At 35.6% G+C, this 25283-nt stretch overlaps 1 protein-coding gene across 2 annotated transcripts in view; it reads right to left on the bottom strand.

The window, feature by feature from the left end:
* The window catches only part of LOC145675111 (eukaryotic translation initiation factor 2-alpha kinase 1-like), a 61637-nt gene extending 37369 nt beyond the window's left edge, over positions 1 to 24268 (bottom strand). Inside the window, exons 1-6 of one of the 2 annotated variants that reach the window (XM_081745481.1) lie at positions 23957 to 24257; positions 19864 to 19950; positions 17880 to 18023; positions 13078 to 13246; positions 12693 to 12869; positions 5660 to 5842 (exon numbers count right to left, since the gene is read on the bottom strand). In XM_081745481.1, coding sequence (XP_081601607.1) covers positions 5660 to 5842; positions 12693 to 12869; positions 13078 to 13246; positions 17880 to 18023; positions 19864 to 19950; positions 23957 to 24002 — 806 coding nt within the window. In that variant the 5' untranslated portion in view covers positions 24003 to 24257. Of the gene's footprint in view, positions 1 to 5659; positions 5843 to 12692; positions 12870 to 13077; positions 13247 to 17879; positions 18024 to 19863; positions 19951 to 23956 lie in introns of both variants that reach the window. The other variant, XM_081745487.1, reaches the window with a different exon arrangement.
* Positions 24269 to 25283: the final 1015 nt, after the last annotated feature.

The raw sequence follows: 25283 nt of genomic DNA, 5'->3' as shown, positions 1-25283 counted from the left end.
AGTTCTATTTGATTTTCTTGGAAACTACGCATGAGGATTTACACTTATTCATATCATTTTGTTCAGGTTAATGAGATCTATCGATTGGATGTACACTCATATCCAAAATTATTGTCGCATGTCTATAAATATGTTGTTGTAGGAATATAATTTGATAACAAATTCGCCCGGTATTTCTTATGATGTTAGTATGTGTATAATCGTCAAAGACATGTATGTGGCAAATTTCATGTCAAAAGAGGAATAAAACGAAAATAAAACTTTATTGTCCATTTAGAAACATTTTGTTTTACTCATTCTAATTTTCATATTTATAATTATTTTCCTATAGAATTTACCACAAGTATCCATTAATCAATTATACACACAGTATCAGTATTAAAAGTACCCTGCAAAATCATTTTCAAATTATATTCTTACAAGAAGACAGTTATAGATATGCGACAATCATTTTGGACATGAGTATACATCTCATCTTTGCTTATTCTTTTATCGATATTGCAGAATTCGAAAATCTTTCAGTTTAACGTCCCACGATTATGCCCTTTAGGCTAAGGAAGACGGCGATTAAAGCAAATGAATGATGACGGAAGAACTGGTGAAATGAAAATGTGGGAGAAAGTGAGAGTACCCGAGAAAACCCATGAACACAATGCTGTCTACCACAAACTTTGTAGAATTTGAGATTTATGTAATAACATGGACACATAGAAAATAAACCTATACACACATACCTGTTTGTAAAAATTGCAACACCAAGAAAGACAAGCGAGATGAATGAAATTTATACCAGAGATTCGTTTCATGAAACACAAATCACTAAAATTTCAGAACTTTACAACGACTCTAACCCTCATAAAGCGCTATGATAAGAAGCCCCCACATGCTACAATCAGAGTCTCGATACATTGTGGGTGGAATCATGCTGCCTGTATGCAAGTGCATAAGATATCGACACTATCTGCTGGAGGGTCATGACGACTACATATTCTAATGGGCAAATTTGTCAGGCGACCGTGAAAGCCAGGGGGAGCGGTAGTTCGGGATATATATGCAGCTGGGCATTGTCCTGTCCGGAGTTGTCTGAAGGAAGTGTAGGACCTCGGCTTCTGGAAATTCCCTGGTATCCATGGTTACCGACGAGGTTGCTCAACGTGTAGCAGGCACCATCACATCTGCTGTTCTGTTTCTATGACGCTCACAATGGACGGCGGCTGATGATCTCACCTCGATTGCGTCTAACGCGTATGAATCAATCGCTGTAAGACAAACTGAACTAGGAGCACTGTCATTTAAAATCATCCACTGTAGCCTGAGGTGTTTGTGATTCTGAGTCAAAGTAACCAGACGCTCTATCGATCTAAGGTAGCCACTACTAATGGGTAAAATCTCTCTCTTATTTTCTGTTAGCCAGTTCATGCATAACCTAACTCGATTAAAGAAAAGTGCACCATATTTTTTCACTACAATCTCCTTTCTCTTTTATTATTTTAATGTTTTATTCTGTGTGCCTACTCAAACTTCACTTGTAGCTTAAATTAACTACTCTATAAAGTTCGCTAATAACATCGATTCCTGTATAAAGAGAAAGCACCGAATATGAATATTTTGGTATAGTTTTGGTTTACTTCTGTCTCAAATATACTCTTAACCCTTTGGGGATCCTATGGTACAATTTGTACCATACGCATTTTTCATGGTACATTGCGTTATTTCTCTTCTATTTGAGCTTTTTCGTCCGGTTTTTTTTTTTCCCTCCAAGTCCAGAGGCCTTGTAGAAGACATTACGTATGGGTTCAGACCTCCTGCGTCCAGACATAGGAGGTGATGACGTCATAAGTCAAAAATTTATTTTCCAATTTACTAAGCCTATGTTCAATATTTTTTGGCGGGCTTATTTTTCCACGTAGAAGATTGAAATTTTGCACAAACATTCAGTCCATCGAGTAGTATTTATCAGATTTTTTGTTCCGATGTCAGTGCTAAGACAGGGGGGAAACCAGAGGGGCAAAGGGGTGAAAAAAGGGATATTTTTACCCCCAAAATCCCGTTTTTCGTCATTTTCCCGCCTCACATACATGATGGGGACATGTGAGTCATACCATCTGAAAGGCAGTCCCATTACGAAGAGAATGACGGTCGAATCATTATCCTAGGGTAATTAGAGACGTCTCAGGGATTTTTTGAAAAATATACTTCTATATAGGGAAAAATGGGGCATGGTCGGTATATTTTTTTTTTTTTTTTGGCGGGTTTACTTTTGCACCTAGAAGACTGAAATTGTGCACAAACATTCAGCCCACCGAGTAGTATTTATCAGATTTTTTTCAGATCTCTGTATTAAAACAGGGGGCGTCCAGAGGGGGGAAAAATTGAAAAAAGGGATTTTTTGACCAACAAAATCCCGTTTTTCGTCATTTTCCCGCCAAACATACATGATGGAGACACGTAAGTCATACCGTCTGAAAGGCAGTTCCATTCTGAAGAGAACGACGGTCAAATCATTATTCTAGGATAATTAGGGACGTCTCAGTAATTTTTTTTCAAACTATACTTCTGTATAGGGTAATATGGGGCATTTTATGAATTTTATTTTTTGGCGGGCTTATTTTTGCACCTAGAAGATTGAAATTGTGCACAAACATTCAGTCCACCGAGTAGTATTTAACAGATTTTTTTTCATATTTCTGCGTTAAAACAGGGGGATCCAGAGGGGCTGAAAGTTGAAAAAAAGGGGAAATTTAGATCCAAAAAAAATCCTTTTTTCCGGAATTTCCCGCCTTAGATACATGATAGAGACATGCGAATGGTACCGCCTGAAAGGCAGTTCTATTCTGAAAAGAATGATGGGCGACACATGACCCTAGGGTAATTAGGGATATCTCAGGAAATTTTTTCCCTGAGGTCATAGTGTTTTATGATAATTTGGGGCATGGTGGGAATTCCTGATAAAATTTCTCCCGCCCTTACTATTCAAGATAGAAACTTGAAATTTTACACACACATTCAGTATACCAAGTACTATTTCTCAGATTTTTTTTAGATGGCTACGTTCACACAGGGGGGGACGAGGAGGGGGGCAAAGTTCGAGAAAAAAATTTTCCCTCTGAAATTTTCCCTTTGACATCATTTTTCCCTCCTTTTGGTATATGGTATGAGCATGCAAGTGGTACCATTTGAAAGCCAGCTCTATTCTGAAGAGAATGAGGTATGAACCATGATCCTCGGATAAATAGTGACGATGCAGTAGCTGCTTGACTGAAAGTCTAAAAAATACTCCAAAAATCCCGGATCCTTTAAGGGTTAAATTATTTCGTTCGAGCGTTGATCTGTTGATTTTTTTTTTTTAAGTTTACGCCACGAATATCCACCGACGGGCTAAGGGAGACAGTGGTGATGATAATAAATAAAAATATGGAATGAAAAAGTGGTAGGAAACGGGAAAAGACCGAGAAAATCCACACACAGTGTCTGTCCACCAAAAAACCAACTTGGTGCGAGCTGGAGTCGAACCAGACCACATGCACCAGAGGTGAAAGCTCTACACAAAGGCGTCCTGTTCAATTTTGCATACCTTATTTCAAATACTTTTTTTTTTTTTTTTAACCATACTCTGTCGTTTCCTTTCTTTTCTTTCCTATCTCTTTGCATTCATTTTAGTTCTTTTACTGAGCGTATGTGATTACAAATTCTGGTTTGTGATGGTGATTATGTGTCTGCGTCTCAGAAACGCACTTTTTCTCCATTTTTCAGAAGTGATGGTATGATCTTATATTATTTTATGTGTAATGAAGTTACACTCCTATAGTCTTTTGTTCGTTACTTTCTGTGTATATTTCTTTTATCGTGTTACTACGAATAAGTTTTATTGAGCAGTATGATTCAATTGGAACATTAGCTACGGCCAATACTATGTGCCATATTTTACGGCTCAGTAACTGAATTTATATTGCAAAATATGACTGTGACGCTCACGACAGTGGATAAAATAAGATTAAAAGGCTTTAAATATTTACTTATCTGAAAACAGCACTTACTTATGAAGAAAAGAATGGAACTACTACAACGAATTAATACATTCGCAAAGTTTTTCCCTTCTTTAGCATGAAGGGATCTCTTTGGGGCTCACGAGGCGCCACTGGATACAGCAAAAACCAAATAGACTTTTACCAAAAGTATAACCCTCCCATTGTATGGTCCGGGAAGTTGACCTATTAGCCTTCTCTGCCCACTATATGGTACTGAAAAGATACCTTCTCCGAAATCTAATGTTGCCAACAAGTTCGAACTGGGCGCCAGTTTTCGGCCAGAGTAAGGGATGAGTAATAGCTGATCATCTTTGTCACTTGAGTAAGAAATAAAATGTCTTAAGTGTTTTTCGAACGCTTGGTGTGCCTTTCTTACTTTAAACAGAAAATCTTTTTTTCTTCCATTGAGAAGGAACGAACCATAACTGACTTATAACGTGACATTCTCACAGCAACACAATATAGAGTGTCGACACAACTGTCTATAATTGCTTGCGAGAGTGGTCTCTATGTACGGAGGTCGTTGGAATGTTTCGTTTAACTACATATCGTCAGTCATGTAGACAAAGGACTAAAACATATCATGATCGGAGTAAAGTCGAGTAGAATTCGGTTCTTTTGTTGGACGAGTTTTGCTTCAGTCCTCACTCGACGCGTAGCACTCTAGAAAGAATCTAGACCTCGTAATTATCTACCTCATGTGTGTAAATATGCTACTATAGTCGATAAGAATTATGATGTGAACAGGAATCAATAGTAGAAGGCGCGCCATCTTCAATGCTTAGATTTTATGTCGTGCCTTTTGGTGCAAAAACTGGTGATTTGTTAATTTTCATGAACGATAAAGTCCCCTCAAAGTGCACGAATGTTAAACGGAATGTTTCACGACAAAGACTGTGTCCTTCCTGGATCTAAGTTATGTAAGAAAGTCTGAGACGCACTGCAGCTAAGCAAGCTGGTACTCCTCCAACTCTTCCACAACATCTTCAATTACATATCTTGTAACAATGTTAGCAGTACAAAGTTATCACATATCTTACTACAAGTCAGTTGCTGTTGAGATCATATCAATTCGTGTTGTCTTGTATTGGTATACAGATTTATCTATTGCGTGTAATTTCATGTGTCACATGTATGAAATTGCCTCGGGCTGTTGTACCCATAATCCAGCATAAATTTACTATACATGCTAATGGACCGAAAGCCACGAGCAAATATATCACTAATGTGGCACAATTTTCAAGATTGTTTTTGCTGTTCTGAGCTTGACTCGTTGTTTTTATCAGTTAAGTATTATACAGTCATATTCAAGAAATTGAAATTAAATATTTCAGTTTAACATCCTACGATTGTGCCCTTTATGCTAAGGGAGTTTCAATAAATTCAGCATTTACTTTTCTCTAAAAAGCTCTCCTATCAGAATAGTACGTATTATAGTTTAATAGATATGCTTGTAACCTATAGTTCAATGACACAGAAAAAACTATATTTGCTGCAATATTACACACTGATAAGAGTACAAATTCTCAGAGAGGTAGTATTCAAGCATATTATTATTATTTAACACGACTATACACATGTTATTAACTTTAATTAATGTTAACAAAATACTTTAGAAATTATTAACTTACTGGATTTTCAGGGAGAAGCTGCTCGACGAATCCACACTACTATTCGGGACAACACTGTGACTTGTACAAACATCCAAGGGTTCCAACCACGCAGCTTTATACGAAACTATATTAGGATGATTCAATTGTGCAAGCATTTTAACTTCTCGTAAGCTTTTCTGAAATTGATCTGGACGATGATACCTGGAATAAATTTTTAAAAATCTGAAATTTATGCACAAAAGTTGTTGAAATTTCTCAATAGAAAATCAGTAGTTGTAGTGATCTAAGTGTAAAAGAATCTGAACTATTAATGGCAGTAACATGTACAAAAGTAATTATAAAAATATTGAAAATAAGAAGAAAGCAACTCTTTTATTTAAAATAAAATCCCACTTAAGAATAGTATTTCTCAACCTGGTGTTTCGTATCTGTGGTGTTTGTTTCACATCTCTATCACTTTTAATTTCTGCGATATTGTATTTCCCGTGTGTATATATATACCAGGATTGTTTTGTTTAAAACAAATGATTAAAAACTTGTTTTAAATAATTGATTTTGTTTAAAACAACTTTTATATACGTTTTAAACATTTTGTTTTAAACGCGTGTGTTTTTTAAAGGCTTGTTTTAAACATGTTTATTTTATTTTATTTTTCTAAAAAAAAAAATCTGCCAGAGAAAGAAAACTGTCAAAAAGTACTCCCTATTCAGAATTCTATTTTCTTCCCGTGTGAATATTTTTATTTCTCGCGGCTAAAACAGGTCAATGTGGTCGATCTACAACTCACTGAGTCTCTTTTTTCCTTGTTTTTACCGTTTATTGTATTGTTTAAATGTTTATCAGTTAAATTGCGAGGAAATGTCATAATCGAAGGTTGGACTACTTGTAGATCTAATATTAAAAACAAATAAAAGAATTGTCATGGAAGCAAGTTTTTGTGTTGTATTCATAAAACAAAGGATTCTTTGCTAAATTGCGGTTCTGAAATTAAAATATCGCAGGCATTCGTTGATACAGTACATGTTGGTTTTCAGTTTCCGTACAACTTGGAATCGTTTTAACAGGAATTTTACGGGAAGAAAAAAGGACATCATTTGGAGCAAATTAATTAAAGTAACTCAAACTCCTTTAGGTAAGAAAACGACTATACGAGCTCACTGCAAAACGTGTAAGAAAGAAATGGTTCGTTTAGTTCAAAGAATGAAGAATCATTATCAAAAAGCCAATGCTGTAAAAACATTGGAAACCCAAACAGATGGTAGAAGTGTTGATCCGAAAATTACTTCTGATGATTCTAACATCAGTCATGTGGTTGAAATGCAACCGAGAACTTCAGGTAAGAATTAATTTTGTGTCACCAATTCCTTTTTCCTTATATTATAAAAATGTTATTTTGTCCCCATCTCTACTCTAAATTTTCTTAAAAACTTTACACCCTAGCATAGCTTGTATTGAAGAGACCAGACGAGAAAGCGCAAAGTATGGCAGTCACTCGTGTAACTAACTATTCCTTAAAGCGTGATACTTATTGTCACATCACTGCCGAACGTCAGTGAGGTTCCTGGGACGACTTGATCTACATTTGTTCGTTTGTGACCACGCTACAGGGCTCAATTTTCGGTCTTTTAACTTACATTTTGAGAGTAGAGAAACGAGACGTCTGGAATTTGTTGTATAGATATTAACTGCGATCCAAAGTAAAATTTCAAAATTAGTGGTTCGGATCCCACTTTAAGCCCTGTCTCATATAGCCCTGCTACTGATGCAAAACTGTAATCAATGAAACCAAACAAATTTTATGTGTTTCGAACATACTTGGGTTGCAGGATAAATTTGGCTCCAACTTAGTTTTATTATTATTATTATTATTATTATTATTATTATTATTATTATTATTATTATTATTATCATATGGGGTGTTCAGAGCACAAGGGATCCAAGTTCATTTTCCAAAAGGTTCATATTTGTCAGCAAATGGAATATCTTCCTAGCTAAGAGTCCGAAATTAATGAAACAAAAACCACGTGAAAGGATGTGGGCTAAAGTTTCACAGGTCAACCGCTAGACACGGGCGTTGATGAAACGGGGCAACAGGAGGGCTAATTTCCTCTCCCTGCTTAAAAATTTAAGATATTAACATTATATTGTGTACTACGCTGCAGCGTGGGAAAGATTAACAAATCAAGCTCCATAGTCAGTGCCATAGTCAGTGATGCATAGTTACATTAAATAAATGCAAGGTGTGAAATCCCCATAGTAGGTAGATTTTAGAGTCTACGTAAAAAGTTTATTACAAATAAGAAAGCACTTATAAGTCACTCGCAAGAGGGTGTACTAAATGGGTGTCATGATATGAAATAAACTGAGAATTAGTGATCTAAACTGAAATATTCTGTATCCAACACAGTGTAGTCTTATCCAGAATAAAATAAATGAAAAGGTCGGTTGCAAGTAACGAGCAAAAGGTAAGTTATTATTACACGATTTTGAAATATATGTTTAAAATCATTTCTAAACTGTTCAAAATGTCTAAAACATGTTGTTTTTTTTGTGTATGTGTTTTAAAACATGTTTAAACATTTTTACGGTAAGACGTACTAACATCATACTGATCCTTCCGGTAAGACGTACGAATAAGTATGCAAAATATAGAATTTATTATTATTATTATATCTAACAAAAGTAGATGAGAGCTTTAAATTGTAACATTGAACTATTTAAAGTTTAAATTTAATAAATAAAATGCTCAAAGCATTGAAAACATGCCAAACACACACTTGTATCTCAAGAGTTTCAAACCAGAATTAAGGTGTATAAGCATTATCCTACATTGGTAACTAATTTTACTTATACACAAAGAGTGAAAAAATGCACTACTGGACCGGGACTTGAACCTAGGATCTTTGGCGTACCGCACTGATGCATTAACCACCAAGCTACCCAGTTCGTTCCCTGAACAGCAAAACTTCAGTTAGAAAATACAAATTAGGAAATACTTACAGCATCATGAGTCTGAGTCGATATCTATTGTTTCCAATTCGCAAGCTCATGAAAAATGAAACTGTAACTTATGCAAACCGCATACACCAATAGGTTGGTAGATACACAAATATAATTTTAACGGATCTTAAATTGGTCAGTTGACAAGCCTCGCAGCCAAAACAACGTTATACTTTGCAGTATTGAAATTACAAGCATGAGGAGATCTAAATACTTGTACATAAAGATTCAATAAAGCATATTAAATAATGTTGGAATTAGAAGAAAGATACAAACAGCTTACTATCTTAATTTATCATGTTTCACCATAAAATCGAATCGCAACATCTTTTGGGTATTATTTAAAATTAAAATAGTCCATACAGATATTAACAATTTATTATGGAATCCCATATTGAAATATTAAACAGCAACGAATGGTGAATTTCATTAAACTTTGTCATGTATTTATTCATGTACGTCATAGTAGAGTAATTTTGTATTCAGGTAAATAAGTAACTCTAATTTGCGAAGTTGTGTGTCCAAAAAGAGAATAAACCTGTTGCATTCCAGCAAACGCGAACATTTTCCAACGTATCACAACAGAAAGCTCCACAGTAAGCCTCGTGCGAGATGTAAACAAAGTAGTAGCTATAAATTATACTAAATTATTATTTTCTGATAACCATTTAAATAGGAAGTAAGCAGTTCAGTTGTTCAAAGTATCCAAAAACGAAATTCAAAACTTGTCTCTAATCGGTTCAAAGAGTTGATTATGAAAACCGATTATGAATTTTAATTGTGTGCAACACCATTAATGCATTTTCTTAAATAACTAGAAACTAACAATTTATCTCTGAACAGAAAAGTTAACACTAGGCTGGGATAGTTTGCAATGTACAATACAGTGAGAAGTCAATCAAAATATAACTTTCTGTTGATACAATGGTAGTTTTGGTTGACAATGGGTTTATGTGGTGCCAACTAACGATAATGGCGTAAAGAACTTACTTCTCATTGGCCAGAAACAGATCCTTCCCTTCACAAGGCATCAAAGAAACAAAAAATTGCTCGCATCAATATCTGAGACGCAGTCACCTCATGTGAGATGATCATCGCACTTTTTGCAATTTTCCTAGCTGGTGGAGATGTTCTCAAATGACTGCTTAATTACAATATGTTTCTCCCAGTATCTCACAACTTTGGTCACTATTGGCTTCAACAGCAGTATTGAGTGCCTTGTTATGCATCATTTGTGGAGGTGTCGTACCTGGTGCGTTCTAAAAGGATTAATTACCGATCCTAAATTTATTAAGGTACAGTTGCACTGTCCGCTCATTTATTACATCATCCCTTCTGAATGCCTCCCATATTATATATATATATATATATATATATATATATATATATATATATATATATATATATATATATATATATATATATATATATATATATCCGGTTCATTTGCGTTTGTTTCCAGTTTAAGCTAGTTAAGGATAAATCATATACTGCTGTTTGGGGATTGACCTGTTCTCGTTGAGCTGTGGCAACCGCAACCACCAGGCCAAAGAGGTACCACTCACTAACTAATATCTTCGATTTTTTAAATTTATTTTTCACCTCGAAACGAAAAGTTCATGGATTACGAATAATTTGAAGCAGTACTATATATAGATTATCTATTTTGTAGTTGTATTGTACTATTTTAGTACTGAAATAACAACGAATTTTGAATTTTTAACATATTTATACTTTGTACGCTACAAGAAGTGAAAGATAAATGCAAATACACAATTTGAAAGAATTAGTGTAAGTCAAAACAAATTACATATATTAACTGACATGGCCCGGGATAACAACTCAAGACACTACAAATCAGAGGTGAGCACTACAGCCCTGAGTCATCATACTTTTTACTGCATTTGAGCAGGATTCCTCACCTTTTTTGGACTTCCAAACGCTACTGTGCATAAGTGCCTAAGTCTTATAGAACGGCTTTATCCGTCCGTCTGTGCATCAACAGGAATAGAGCAAAAACGGTAAGATATCGAGATGCTGTTTTCTGCAATTGATTCAGCGTCCCAAAAATAAGATTCATATTCTCCGCTAACTCTTTATTCAAAGCGCAAGTGATTCAAATTAGTGATTTCCGGTTAAAACTATTATCGCCATAGAACCAAAACGGTGTCAAGCGGTTTCTTGCAAATGATTCAGCATCTCAAGGTAACGTACCATAACTATTGGCTCAAATTTTATACTATTTCCTGTTTCAACACTAATTTCCACAGAGCACAAAACAGTAAGAGATATCGAGTTGTGGTTTTCTGAAATCGATTCTTGTCCAAGAATAGATTCCATCATTTTCATTAGCTCTCTATTCAAATCGAAAGTGGTTCAAATTAGCCATTTCCGATTTCAACATTATTGCCATAGAACAAAAATGGTATTATATAGCGACAAGTGATTTTCTGTAAACGATTCAAGGTCTTAAAAGAACATACCATCACACCCGCAACACTATCAAAACTTGAAGTGGTTGAAATTTAGTACTACTTCTCGTTTCAACACTGATTTTCGTAGACTAAAAATACTAAGAGAGATCGACATGCGGTCATTTTGCAATTGATTCATTTCCAAGAGTAGGTTCTATAATCCTCTACAAAACCGGAAGTGGCTGAAATTTAATACTGCTTCCGATTTCAATACTAATTTTGCATAGAGCAAAAATGGTAAGACATATCGAGATGCATTTTTTCCATTTTATTAAACGTCTAAAAATTGGTTCCATCTCCTCTATTAACCCTCTATTCAACCCGGAAGTGGTTAAAATTAACGATTTCCGGTTTCACCATTTACCGCCGCTGAACAAAAATGGTAAAAGACAGTGAAAGCGGTTTTCTGCAATCGACTCAAAGTCTCAAGAGAGGACATTATCACAACTCGCAACACTATATTATAATCGGAAATGGTTGAAATTTACTACTTCTTATGGTTCCAATCTTGATTTTCATAGAGCAAGAACGGTAAGAAAGATCAAGATGCAGTTTTTTTGCCAACGATTCAGCTTCCCGAGAGTGGCCTCTATTTCCTCTCTTGACCTACTATTAAATCCGGAAGTGGATCAAATTAACCATTTCCAGTTCAGTAAGTCTCCATAGAACAAAAATGGTAATAGATAACGACAAGCTGCTTTCTGCAATCGATCCAGTCTCAAGAGTATATAGCATCACAACACGTAACACTCTACCAAAAATAGGAAGTGGTTGAAATTTACTACTTCCGATTGCAATACTGATTTCCGTAGAGCAAAATTGGAAAGAAATTTCGAGATGCAGTTTTTTGCTATCGATTCAGCTTCCCACGTGTAGGATCCTTCTCCTCCCTCAACCATCTATTCAATCCGGAAGTAGTTCAAATTAACGATTTCTGGTTTCAGCCTTTATCGCCATAGAACAAAAACAGTAATATATAGCGAGTAATGGGTTTTCAGTGCGGATTCAGTGTCCGAGGAACAGGTTCTAACCTTTGATCTTATTAATCTATTGCAACCAGTAGTTATAGATGTACCACTTTAAGTTTAAGTATTGAATTCTCGTAGTTTGGAAGTGTAATGTAGTTTCATACTATGAAACGAAATTTATTTGTTGCAAGTGAAAACCATTATTATTAGTCAGAATGTTCTACAAATTACTCTAGGTCTTGTTTTTTCTAAACTAATTATTGTTATTGTTTTGAGCCTATGTTAATATTACTTTCAACTTTATATTGATATTAATATAAGAAAATACATTCAAAAAATAATTGAAGAGTATCAAGAATAACTCATAATAATATAACTATAAAAGCTATTAGAATCTGTATAGTCTTTACATTAAATTGTAATCTATAGCTGTTTGAAATTTTCAATTATAATGTGTGATTCACTTGAAGTTTGTTTTCTATCTTTTTTAGGCTAATGTTAAATCTGAAAGACCACAAGGGTACAGCTCGAGAACTACTTGTAGTCCGCGGACTATAATTAAGAAACGCTGCATTAGAGCATTTAGATATTATAAATCTTACCTCTTACCTCAAATGTATCTTCTTAATGGCATACACACATCCGTCCAAATTATTTCGCACTTTGAAAACTTGGCCAAAACCTCCCCTTGCTATAAATTCTATTTCTTTATATTCGGCACGATACCGAGAATTATGAGACAAGTTGTAAGTGAAAACAGGGAGTCGCCTTGACTCCTCTCGGACGCTGAGAAAGAAAGAAAAAATCAGTAAGAATAATTTTGACAGGTAGTTATACAGAGATACAAAATTAAAACATGTCGAGAACAACAATTTAAAGTTCGCCGTGATAGAAGCTAGCAGGTAGTATAATAATATTGTATTTCCATCTTTTTAATGACTTTTTAACATTGTAATATAGAACATAGAAAGAGAGAGATAAATATTGTTTATACCTGGGAAGTGGTAACAGGGCTTTGGCAGTGTCCGAACAAAATCCTGTCATTCTTGCAACTGATAACAGTTGACTGAAAGCTCTCTGATAATAGCTTCGCATACATTCGAATTCCTCCACTTTGTAGGTTGCATCAATCAATTTCATCTGGTACAGTTTATGGCAGATAACTGTAATAATAAGAACTGTGATAGGCAAATTTTAAATCAAACAAATAAATAAACCCAAGATGTCATTATATAAAGAAATGGGAAAAAAAATGCTACATGTAAGTTACACTGAGCCAAGATTTATAGGTACAATAAGAAACTTGTAGAGAACAGAAAGTAGTCTGAAGAAGGTCATGTTACCGTGCTAAAACTCACCCAGAATTGCATGTATCAAAATCCTATGTTGATAGCATAAAATTGAAAACAACATATTTTTTCTTTCTTTTTTGAAAGTAATCAACATAAACCTAAGACCTGGTTTGATTTTCATGCATTTTTCACCTCTTGAATATAACTGAAAATCAAAGTAGCATATTTATCACTATTCTCCTTAGAAATGACTTTTATTATATTTATTTTATTTGAAGATAAAATTTTGAGACAAATACTCAGATCCAAGAGGAACGGGAATGGAGAATGAGGAACTATATAATTTATACTGTTTACCTAACGTTGTTACGGTTAAGTCTAGAGGGATCCGATGGGTAGATCACGTAACCAGAATAGAAGAATCAATCTAAAAAGACCATTAGGAATACCTCGGCGCAGACGAAAGAACAGTATTAAGATGGGTCTCGCAGAAAAAGGAATAGAAAGTACCAACTGAATCTAGGAGCCTAAGGACAGAAGTCAATGGAAAGCTTTTGTGAATGCGACATTGAACATTCGGATTCAATAGGACAGGGTTGGTTTTATTTTATTTGATAAGTGAATTTTACTGTTAAACAGAATGTGATTTAAACAGAGTTTGAAAGAACGAATCAACAATCATTACAAAAGACGAAAAAAATCCAAGGAGAGGATGTAATATATCTTTCTGTGATTGTAGCTTCTTTGGCCAGTTTTTTTTTTATTTTATTTTATTTTTTTTTTTAATACAATAAAGAAGGGAACAGTTTGTTCGAAGTGATATTTTGGAAAGAAATGTTCAATATACGTATATGTGAATGTAAGATAATTGAAACGCATTTAAGAACCAGTAACAGAATCTGGCTCAAGTTGGTCTACGTCGGTTTGAGCGATCCCGGTGGGGATGCTCGGTCGAAAAGGTGTAATAACTTTTTCAGGTCAATCATTCTGAGTGAGGTTTACCTCATTCACACCAGACAAACGCCGGGAAGGTCACTTCCGGTGACCTTCCCGGCGTTTGTCTGGTGCCAGTTCACTTCTTTCCTTTCCCACTTCCCCGGACAGCATGATTGCTGAGGGACGTCATCTCTCATATGTGACGGACTAGAATGGCCCTAGATACCGAAACCGAAAGCCCAGAAATATAATTGCTAATTCTAATCAAGTTGGTTTACAAGAAGGCGATGATCCCCAAATTACTGATTTGATTCTAAATTTAGCGTCCCTTTCAGCAGCGAGGCTGTAGAAGTGAGGAAATAGTAAAAGTAATAGTTTAGGAGTTAATATGAATATTTCATTTGATGCTAGTCTTGGAACGTGGACCTACAGTTTAACGTCGGATCCGAACCATATGAGCTCCCGCCGGAAATCAAATCCGAGTCTCCCACAGTCACAGCGCGTACGATAATCGCTTAGTCACGATGGAGCTCCTTCTCCAAGTTATGCATCGTCTCAAAAAGCATAGTGTGGTCACATTAATAGCAGGTGTAATCACCCCGAGCGGCCACCGGTTTAGGGTGTAGATGGTGGTCGCTGGGCGTTGGTCATTATTGGAGTCGAGCTGACAGTCAGGTGCAGTCCTACACGCGATTGATGGTGGGGCTTAGGTCCTGAAACCTAGCAGATAGGGATACTGAGTACAACAAGCTTGGTTGCTCTGGAGATATGGGAATGCGGAGCAGTATCTAGATATGGTGAAGGGCAAGAATGTAAAATACCCTAATCATACTTTCCTCTAAATGAAGACCACAGAGACTGTGTAGCTTGTTACACGCAATACCAGACTGATGGGTGTGGGTTCTGTATATTGAGTGCGAACACATGCTGGATTTTCTCGTTTCGGAACTGTTATTGTCTCCTCTTTAAGGAAAAACTAGTTAAAACTAAAAATCACAAGCAAGGTGCAGGACGAAGGTACATAAATACGCTAGAATTTAGCGAGAACCTTTTAAGAAAATGCATCTATATTTAATGTACCCATCACATGTATTAGTTGGTGAACTGTAGTAGCGGCTGCAATATTTTACATGTTTTATTATCTTATACTGTTCGGGTTTTCGACAAATTGTAGCATCTTTTTGTGCCTTCTTACTGCACGCTGAGGATATTAGTTTCAAGGAGGTTTTCTAGCCTGAATATGGGTCCAGAATGGTCTGAAAATACGGATTGCCAGAAATTATTGAACAGAAAAATTGTTAAGTGGGCACCAGATATAATTTTTATAATGGTGCCTTCCAGTGCGATAAGTATTCAAGTACCAATGATTCCTTGTATGCTAATTGTTTTCGCTATTAGGAAAATATTTAGGCAAACTGGCTTTCCAGTATAACACAAATTGAGACTTTTTATCTATTATTATTATTATTATTATTATTAAGTATTTTGCCATTTGGCAAGTCCTGGGACTAAAGAGGTACTTTTTTTTTTATATATATATAATTTTAGGTTTGGGTTTGAAAATATTTCTTCCAGGTTTCTCAATCTTCAGCTTCCCTGTTCAACTCCCAATATTTACTTCTATTTTTCAAATCATCGATCAGTTGTGTTCTTCTTCCTACTCCTCGCTTTCCGTCTATGACGGTATGAAGAAGACCACTTCTTTGGAAGATGTGTTCAATCCAATTGGCCTTCCTACGAAGGATGCTGGCTAAAAGCGTTCTCTTCTCTCCTACCCGTTTTAAAGTATATTCGTTTGTTACTCTCTTTGCTCATTTTATCTTCTTTATCTTCCGTAATGTCCAAGTTTCTGAACCATACAGTCCAATACTCCATACATAGGACCTGACCAACTTTTTCCTTAGTCCAATATTAAGCCTGCTAGCTAAGAATGATCTATTTACCTATTTGTTGCTAATTCAAACGAAATTTATTCTTCGTTGCATTTATCTTATACTATTTTTAATTTTTATTTAATGTGTTTGAATACTGTAATCAACTTTTACTTCTATCGAAGATGAAATCATATGATATGTACATTTTTTTAGAGGAAGGTAAATCACATTCTTATGAATTCAATCTATACGAGAATGTCAAACCATAATTTCACTTTTTTGGCCATTTTCTGATTTTTCGCTCAGGTAGTTGGTTACACTAACATCTATATGATAGAAAACTTTGATAATGACTTTATTAAAAATTCCCCATTTAGCAGTACAGGATGGCCCAAAAGTAGCTATACACCCTACATTGATCAAATATAACATTCTAGTTTATAGGTCTATTTGCTTAGGTTGATTCGAGCTTAAGATATAAGTAAAAATGCATTAAGAACAAATAAAAAACTAAGTCCACCTGATGGCTAACAATAAGAAATTATATAAAAAGCAATGAGTTGATCAATACGGGACTGTATATCTAGTTTTGGGCCACCCTGTGTATATTATGTTTTCACTAGTGCACTGAAAGTATTTTACATTTAATTCAAAAGGGTGTACTTCGATCTGTAAAAATATACATCCATATTTTGCCATCCTGGTATAAATTTAATGTAAAGGAAGCACATTCAATTCGCCAGCCCTCTCGGCTGGTCTACTCACTAGCGTGTGGGCTTTTGATGCACATGTTCTCGGGTTCGGTTTTCGGTGAGACAGTATTAGAAATCTGAACACATTACGATGGCCCGGATTCCATCTTAAACTGTAGGACCACGTCTCATTCGGTAACGAAAGTAGAGGCTAAATTTCAACAAAAACAATTTACTTTAATTTTCCTTTCGTAATTCAGAATTTTCTCCCAACTCATCTGGGCGTGCGGGTAAGGGTTCTATCCTCAATGCGGAAACTATGCCTAAAATAAAACGCTTGGACGCAAGAATCGTCCGCGCCGCCCAAAATAATAGGATAACAACATCCAGTGCAATCACAGTTTTCGTCCTCCCCCCCCCCCTCCCAGTCCATGTGAGCGCACGAATGCAGATTTTTAAAGGAAAATCAGTATTCCCGTGTTTCTTTCCCACGACTACCATGGCAGCTGCTGACCGCTGAGAACGTTTTCAGTAGCATCGGGAGAGACTGGAAAGGTATGGTGAATGGAGGGCTGTTGTCTCCAGCGATAAGAATCGTTTGCATACCGAGCACAGTGACAGCAATGTATTTTCTCCTCATATCTTGTAATAACATAAATAAAATAAACTGGTGATCTTTATAGCTATACTTGCAGCGCTAACATCGCAATTCTTGAGTAAGGAAGAGACTTGTTTGTACAAGGATGCTTGATCGGTGATTTGAAGCTTAGCAAGCCTTTTGAGCACTGAGACCATATTAGACGAAGACCTACAGCTTTACGTAGGATTCAAACTAATGAGCTTCCACCGAGAAACGAAGGAGGTCTTCCCTACCAAAGGCAGGGATGATTTTAATTTAATCATAAGGAAGTCCTCACTGTAAAATGAATATAGTAAATTATGTTTCACATAAAATGTAGATTTAGCTGATAGGACTTATATAGGAAAAGAAGTTATACCTACCGTAATACAACTGCTTTTGGCGATGAGGATCAGTCTCTAATAATTTACATAATTGCTCTACAAGCGACTCTACGAGAAGACTCGGAGGAGAAAAGCACTCAATTGCACGTGACACTTTTACGCTTTCCACAGCTCCACAGTTCCCTGACAAAATAAAAATAATTTCCTTTACTTCATACAATACCTTAACATATTCTCCAATTCATTCAAAAATAATATCCCAGTTTACACTGTAAAGGTGGACGTATGAAATATTTTTTTTTTCCAAAAAATTTATAAACGGTATTGAATTTCAATATACATTCATATTTGGCGTGCAAATAATAATTACAAATATTTACGTCACTGTTAGTATATGCATCCTTGTTAGGAGTATATGTCACCGTTTGAACACAAGCAAAAATAAATAAAAATCTGCTAGATAACACTGTACTTTCTTTACATATGATGAGTACAGGGGAAAATCACGCTAAGTCACATTTCGTAATTTTTTTCAGGAAAACAGTTTTAAAGCATGGATAAAGCGGGTTCTTCCTTATATGGGATTTCTTTGATCGTTTAGAAAATGGAAGCCAGTTGTCACTTTTGCAGTGTTGTTATACTATTGGTAAGATGTCGCCTTCAGCTGTCCGAAGGGACTAATAACTCAAAATCATGTAATTTGGACTTAGCGTTTTTTCCCCTTGTACCCCTCATATGTAGTACAGAAATGAACAAACCATCTGTACCTGTAGAGTAAGAACTACAAATTATTATTAGCAATAAATGGCATACCTTTTGGTGCTATAAAAAGTAGTTATTCTCAATTTTCTCGAAAACTACAGATTAGAGTTTATCCTCAATCTTCTCATTCTGTTCAGCTCAATATCATCCATCCATTGGTATGTTTCATCTATGGACAACATTACAGTTGAACAAAGATTCAAGTATAAGAGTTAATGATAATTTTAGGCACTGGGTATTGTCATCAATCAACTGGCATAATAAAAAAACTTCATGACTGTATGTTTAATCTGTTTCGTCTTAATAAGTGGTACAGTGATCGTACAGCATTATTTTTAGGTCAATAAAAATATTTATTTTCTCAAAAATTACGTATGAGTATTTATACTCACCATTATAATTTTATTCAGCTCAGTAAAATCTATTGGTATATGTCTCATCTTTTGAATATTTTCCCCCGCCAATTATATTGTAAAATATGCCTTTAACTGTATTTCGCTCATCAAGTATTAAATGCATTACAGTAGATTCCCTGTTAACCGACATCGACGAGATCGGACACTGGTTGGATAACGATAAACGAAAATCACTAATTTCTAGCTCCTAAATTGTATAGCATTTCTATAATGGTTAAAAAAGCTCACAGTATTATAGTTCAATCAATTTAAGTTACAAAAATCAAAAGTTTCGACCACAAGCTGCTCCAGTGACTCTCAGTTGAATACTTTATACTGAATAAACCACATTAGACTATCACGCAAACTACACACACTTGTTTAAGATGTTGGTATTGTTGGACGAAAAACATAAAACTGAAAAATATACGACTGAGCCTACCACATGGAATAGAGTACAGTACTGTATTTTACAAATACATTTACTACGGCAAAGAAAACATGTTTCAGCTTAAAAACACAAAAATCTATTTTTATAAAATGTGATTGGTCGAATTCTATATTGTTGTGGAGTACCGACGTGGCTGACACTTCTTACAAGATAGGCTATTAAAGATTAGTTGGTTAAGAGAGTGTCCACTGTACTTACGTTCTGTGTAATTACTTACTTAAAGTTAGGCAGAATGTAGCACGAAACTGTAACAATAGCTTAAGATTTTTCTTTTTTGAATTTAACCTAGTATTTTACGTATTCTCACTACTTCGAACAAGTTCATCTTCTGTATTTCCGTATATTCGACTTTCTTTTGTACTCAATACAGATTAGCTTAGCAGAACACAAAATTGAAATACAATAATCCACTTACCTTCGTCAAACGAGGTGACAGTTTTTAAATCAGACCAGGATGCCGACTCATTCACTGGAGCCATATTTTCTGAATTCTCAGAGATAACTAAAAAAATAAAAGTAATTCCAGAAATTACTATTTTATTCATACTAAAGCACACTAAAACCTCTGAACAAAGCAAGTTTTAATTAAAAATAATAATTGTGTAACAGTTTCACCAATTAACTACTTCTCTTGTATTAATCAGACACATTACCTCAGGAGGGTTCTAGAACACTGGTTCGCATCCCCATTGGGTCGTAATAAAGACAGTACTCAACCCGGCAACTAAAAAACCTATCCGGGACGGTTCTAGAGTGCTGGTCCATACATATAGGCGAAGGTGGGTTAGTAGCCAGGTTGGTTCTTTTCTTTGGGTTCATTCGAGCAGATGGTTCTACCAAATACCTAATCTAATCTGAAAATATAAGAAATCTGTCAAAATTTGATAGAACCGTCTGCTCGAGTAGTGTCGTCAGCAGGGTTTGAAAAAACCCGGGTATTTTTGAAAAAACCCAACCCAACTGGGTCCATGTGGGTTTTTTCGGGTTTTATTGGGTTTTTTCCAAATATTTCAATCTCTTTGGGGTAAAAATGTTAAAATATGATTTACATTTCATGAGTGTCATTGTCACAACTTGCAACAACTTTCTACTCACTGCTGTTTTGAAAAAAATGCGGCCATTTTGAAATTTTATATTGGATCGCCGAAAAAATCTATACAGCAAATTTAGAATGTTTTGTGCTTCTACCCTCAAAATATCAACTTAAAAAGTCCGAAAATTGCACCTTGTAGCATGGATACCCGCTATTTTGAAAAATGGACTCCATTTTGAAATTTTATGCCGCCAAAATATATACAGCTAATTTAGTCTCTCGTGCTTCTACTTTGAAATTTTCAACTTGAAAGACCTAAAATTGTGCTCTGTAGCGAGCAGCGGCGCAAATTTGTCTTCAACATCGGGGGGACGGGTAACAGTATATATATATATATATGCGATGTACAAAATATTTATGAAGGCGAAAAACAATGCTGAGGAGGATTACCATGTCGGTCTCCGCGTCCTCCACAGGGGACATAAAATATGACGACATTATTATTGCTTTATAACTTTAAAATTCGACCGGCAACATTGAAAACTGTTTACAAGGGATGATCCAAATATGATCATTCCCTGTGAACAGTTTTCAATGTTGCCAGTCTGATTTTAAAGTTGTAAAGCAATAATAATATCGTCATATTTTATGTCCCCTGTGTGGGACTCCGGGGCAACATGGGTAGGGGAGCAGAGTTGTCTTCAACATTGGAAGGCGGTCAGATTTGAGGCTTATTCTGGGAGGTATCAATATCATCTCACTTTCCTTTGTGACAGTTGGACACAAATCATCACGTTTCTTCCTAAAATACATATTTCCAATCGGATTATTGAGAGGGACAGTTCCAAGATTGTAGGGGATATGTCCCCATCATCCCCCGGGATTTTCGCTAGTGGATATCAGCTATTTTTTTTAAAAAAAAAGCGCGCCATTTTGTAATTTTACGTTGGTATGCTGCCAAAATCTAAACAGAAAATTTAGTGTCTCTGGTTTGTATCCTGAAAATTTAAAAGACCGAAAGTTGAACACTGTGTGGTAAAGGCAGACAAACTAACAAATGTAGATCGAGTCATCCTAGGAGCCTCAGTGACGTTCGCCAAATATGAATACCAAATAGCTATATTAATTTAAAACAAAGACATAATTCATCAAAATGTCTTAAATATTTTTCAACGTAAAATAAATGGTCTTATTGTTGAAGTTCACTTTCGATGCTTTGTGCATTCAATTACGGGAATTACCCGAGCACTTTTGCAAGACCGTTCTTTTCCGAAAATTAATTTAAAACAATTAACAAAGATAGGCCTATAATTCATATTTTATAAAGTAAATGTTTCAAAATGTCTAAAATGAAATGAAATATCCTCCAGCGTAAAATAAATAGATTTATTGTTGAAGTATTCACTTTCGATCCTTTGTGAGTACAATTGCGGGAATTTCCCGAACACTTCTTTCACGACGGGTTTTCCTGAAAATGCAGCTTTCTTTACTGTACATCGAAACTTCCATTAATACTGAAGTTTGAGTGCAGCACTTGAAATAGTAAGCGTTACGTAGTCTTCGGAGCTCCAAGCATTAAGCTTCTTAATTTTGACAATTTTTACGTTATTGCTAGGGTTGATTCTACAGAATGCTTATTTGAAGGCTGGCAACAAATGACTGAACTTAACTGTTGTTGGAAAACCAAATTTTACTGAATACTTTTGTTACCATCAAAGGTAAGAAATAATACTAATAGTTTTACTAATGTATTTACATGTTTACTGTTAGTACCGGCACCTATGACCTTAAACCCGTCAACGTATGAGAGATAACGTCCCTCGGCGGCGCCGAGTCAAAAAACACACTATTCACGGAAAGTGTTTTCTAAAATATACAATCGCTTACTTTACTTCAAATAGGCTATAAGCATAATCCGCACATTAATTTGTTCTACAATTATCTCAAGCTAAGGTGAGGGTTTTTATTTATTCATTCATTCATACAGTGCATTTAGAGCTTTACATAGGTCTTATGTTGAATATTGTTGTCTATGTTAACATCTTAACATGAAAGCATATAATTCGCCCAAAGAAAGTTTAAAATCTGATAAAAATAACTTTCAATGTGATCACCTTAGTTGTACCAATAATACACTAACAAAAAAGTCAAAGGCAAATTTTTACTTTGACTCCAACTGTGACTTCTGTTAAGAATTATACTATAAGTACAAGGGCCACAATGTTACTATACGATGTTAAGAATTATACTATAAGTACAAGGGCCACAATGTTACTATACGAAGTTAAAAATTATACTATAAGTACGAGGGCCACAATGTTACTAAACCTATAAGAACCGATTAAAGTCACAGTTGGAGTCAAAGTAAAGACTTGCCAAGTCAAAAACCCAGGTGGGTTTTAAGATGTTTTTTTTTCAGGTGGGTCCAACCCTGGTCGTCAGGTTGACTTCTTACTTTATTACAACTCAATGGATGCGGGCTAATGTTCTAGAATCTTCCCACTACCTCAATACATGCTCGAAAGTGCACACTTTTGGACACGGCCTAAGATAAGGATCTGAAAATTTTCTTCAAAGCTGCAAATTCTTGTGTGGGAAACTGAGTTTTTTGATACATTAAGAGTCGTAAAGCATATTTTACTAATATATTATTGCCGTTCTTCACTTACAGACATCGTTTACCAGAAATGTCAGAAGTCACATTTGGGTTTGAAGGGGAACAAAACTCCCATTTTCATCCTTTTCCCTCTGAGCACATACTGAAATAATAAATGATTAATTCTTCCTTCTCCCTTCCACACCAACATACCAGGGTTTTTCGGCATGGAATTTTATGTAAGGTAGCCTGAGTGAATTCCGTATGAAATCTTAAGGATAAACTTTACAATACACTCTCCAGCTGCGCATCGATAAGTACGGCCTCTTTAAAAGGGTATAGCAGAGTAGAATAAGATAGGGATAATTAAGTGGAGTAGGGATAGAGGTAGGAACGGTTTAGCTTGAGGCTAGAGAAGTTTTGAAAAATGTTCATAAAAATTAAGAGAATACAATTTCTCGTTTCTGAGTGAGCATACCAGCTGAAGCGAGCATTGTAAGGTTAATCCAATCTTAATTTCATTAACTGTATAAGTGACGCCTTTAAACATTCCGATAAATTTGGGCAAGATTAAGTATAAAGATTAGGCAATAATACATGTTACGTTAATTATTCTTAAGCAGACGACTGTTAGCAGAAAATACACTGTTTTTATAGCTCGTCATAACTATGTACAGCAGTTGTAATACTCCACATGTCGGTTAGAACAAAACTGATTAGGCCTATAAACATACTGTTAACGTATTAAGTGCAAGGGAATAATTCGTGGAGCTAATAAAAGCAAAATCTTAAGGATTTCATAATATCAGATACATAATATTACGAGTTACAATACAACATAAATTAAACAGCGGGAAAAAATATAAAGCATGCACTAACCCCTTACGCTCTTATTCTCGTAACTTCCACCACTACATTCCTTCATTTTTCTTTCTGCTTATTTCTCCATGAAAACGTCAGTGTAGCCAAGGCAAACCAAGGATGTTATAAAATAGCTATATTATAACGTCCTAGCGCCCAAACCTACTTCAGATAATTTCAAAAATTTATATGCAGCTTCTCCGATGTTTTTCGTTAAACAACAAGCACTATCTTACTAGTTCTTATATCATAATAGGGGCCAGGAAACACAGTGACTCCATTATAGAGTGCTTACTTCTGGTACTAGTAGTTCTCAGTTTGATCAACGACCAAGTGAGTTTGTGTGGACCACTGGCAGATGAACGGGGAGGGCAGATGGGGCGACCGCCGCCCCCCAAAGACCTTTACATAAACTCCCAGCATTTATCGTTGGGAAATACAAATATGGTCCTTTCCCGACCGATCCAGTCTGTGTGACAAGCCTAGCAGAGTATAATCAAAATATGTGATACTTAATACAGGCATATTTGAAATGCCAGTACTTCTGTCCCTAGTTCCTTGAGACGGTCACCATAAGGCCGCGCCTCCATTGCATCCGAATGCAATTGCGAATGCGAATGCGAATTTCCCAGCACGTGTAAGGCCGGCTATACACTATAAGATAGATCCTAGGAAATCTCTTACGATTTATCCTAGAGTCAAAATCTGAACGTGTATGGCAACAGATCCCATGTCATTTCCTGTGTTCTGAACGATCCTATGAGATTTCTCTTGTTTAGAGCACGCTCTATTTCGGAAAGAAAATTCGTAAGATTTCGATTTAAGCGACATCAGGTGAGAGAAAGTGAAAACAAAACAAATGAAAACACAAATGATGAGGTATCTTCTGATCGTGCAGGTTTACTTTAGATGTACCACTCGAAATAATTGTTGAAAAATTATAATTTGTCACTATTTCCTAAATGATTTGCGTTGACCGACATGAAAATATCTTACATAGCATAGATAAAATCCCTGAAGGGGACCAACAAAAGCAATTGTTGATAAACTACAATTCTTTTACGATTTGCGTACAAATACGGGGTCAAGATATATATATATATAGTATAAAAACTATAGTGCAAAAAACGCAAACCAAGTTGTGCTAGGTTGTTTCTAGAAAGTACGAATGCTATTTAACCGAGTCAGAGCAGGGCTAAGCGGAGTCCCGAGCGTTAGTGAGGGGGTGCGAGCGAAGGAAGCAGGCGCGTCAGTTGATGTAGTGAATTCGAGTGCGTTTTGGCAATGATACGAGTTTGAATAGCACTTGTCATGGCATCGTGGTAGTAGCGCTCCACTCGTAAAC

Source organism: Thermobia domestica, chromosome 2 (genome assembly GCF_964235325.1).
Source record: "Thermobia domestica chromosome 2, izTheDome1.hap1.1, whole genome shotgun sequence".
NCBI lineage: Eukaryota > Metazoa > Arthropoda > Insecta > Zygentoma > Lepismatidae > Thermobia > Thermobia domestica.
This window is presented reverse-complemented; position numbering and strand designations above follow the sequence as displayed.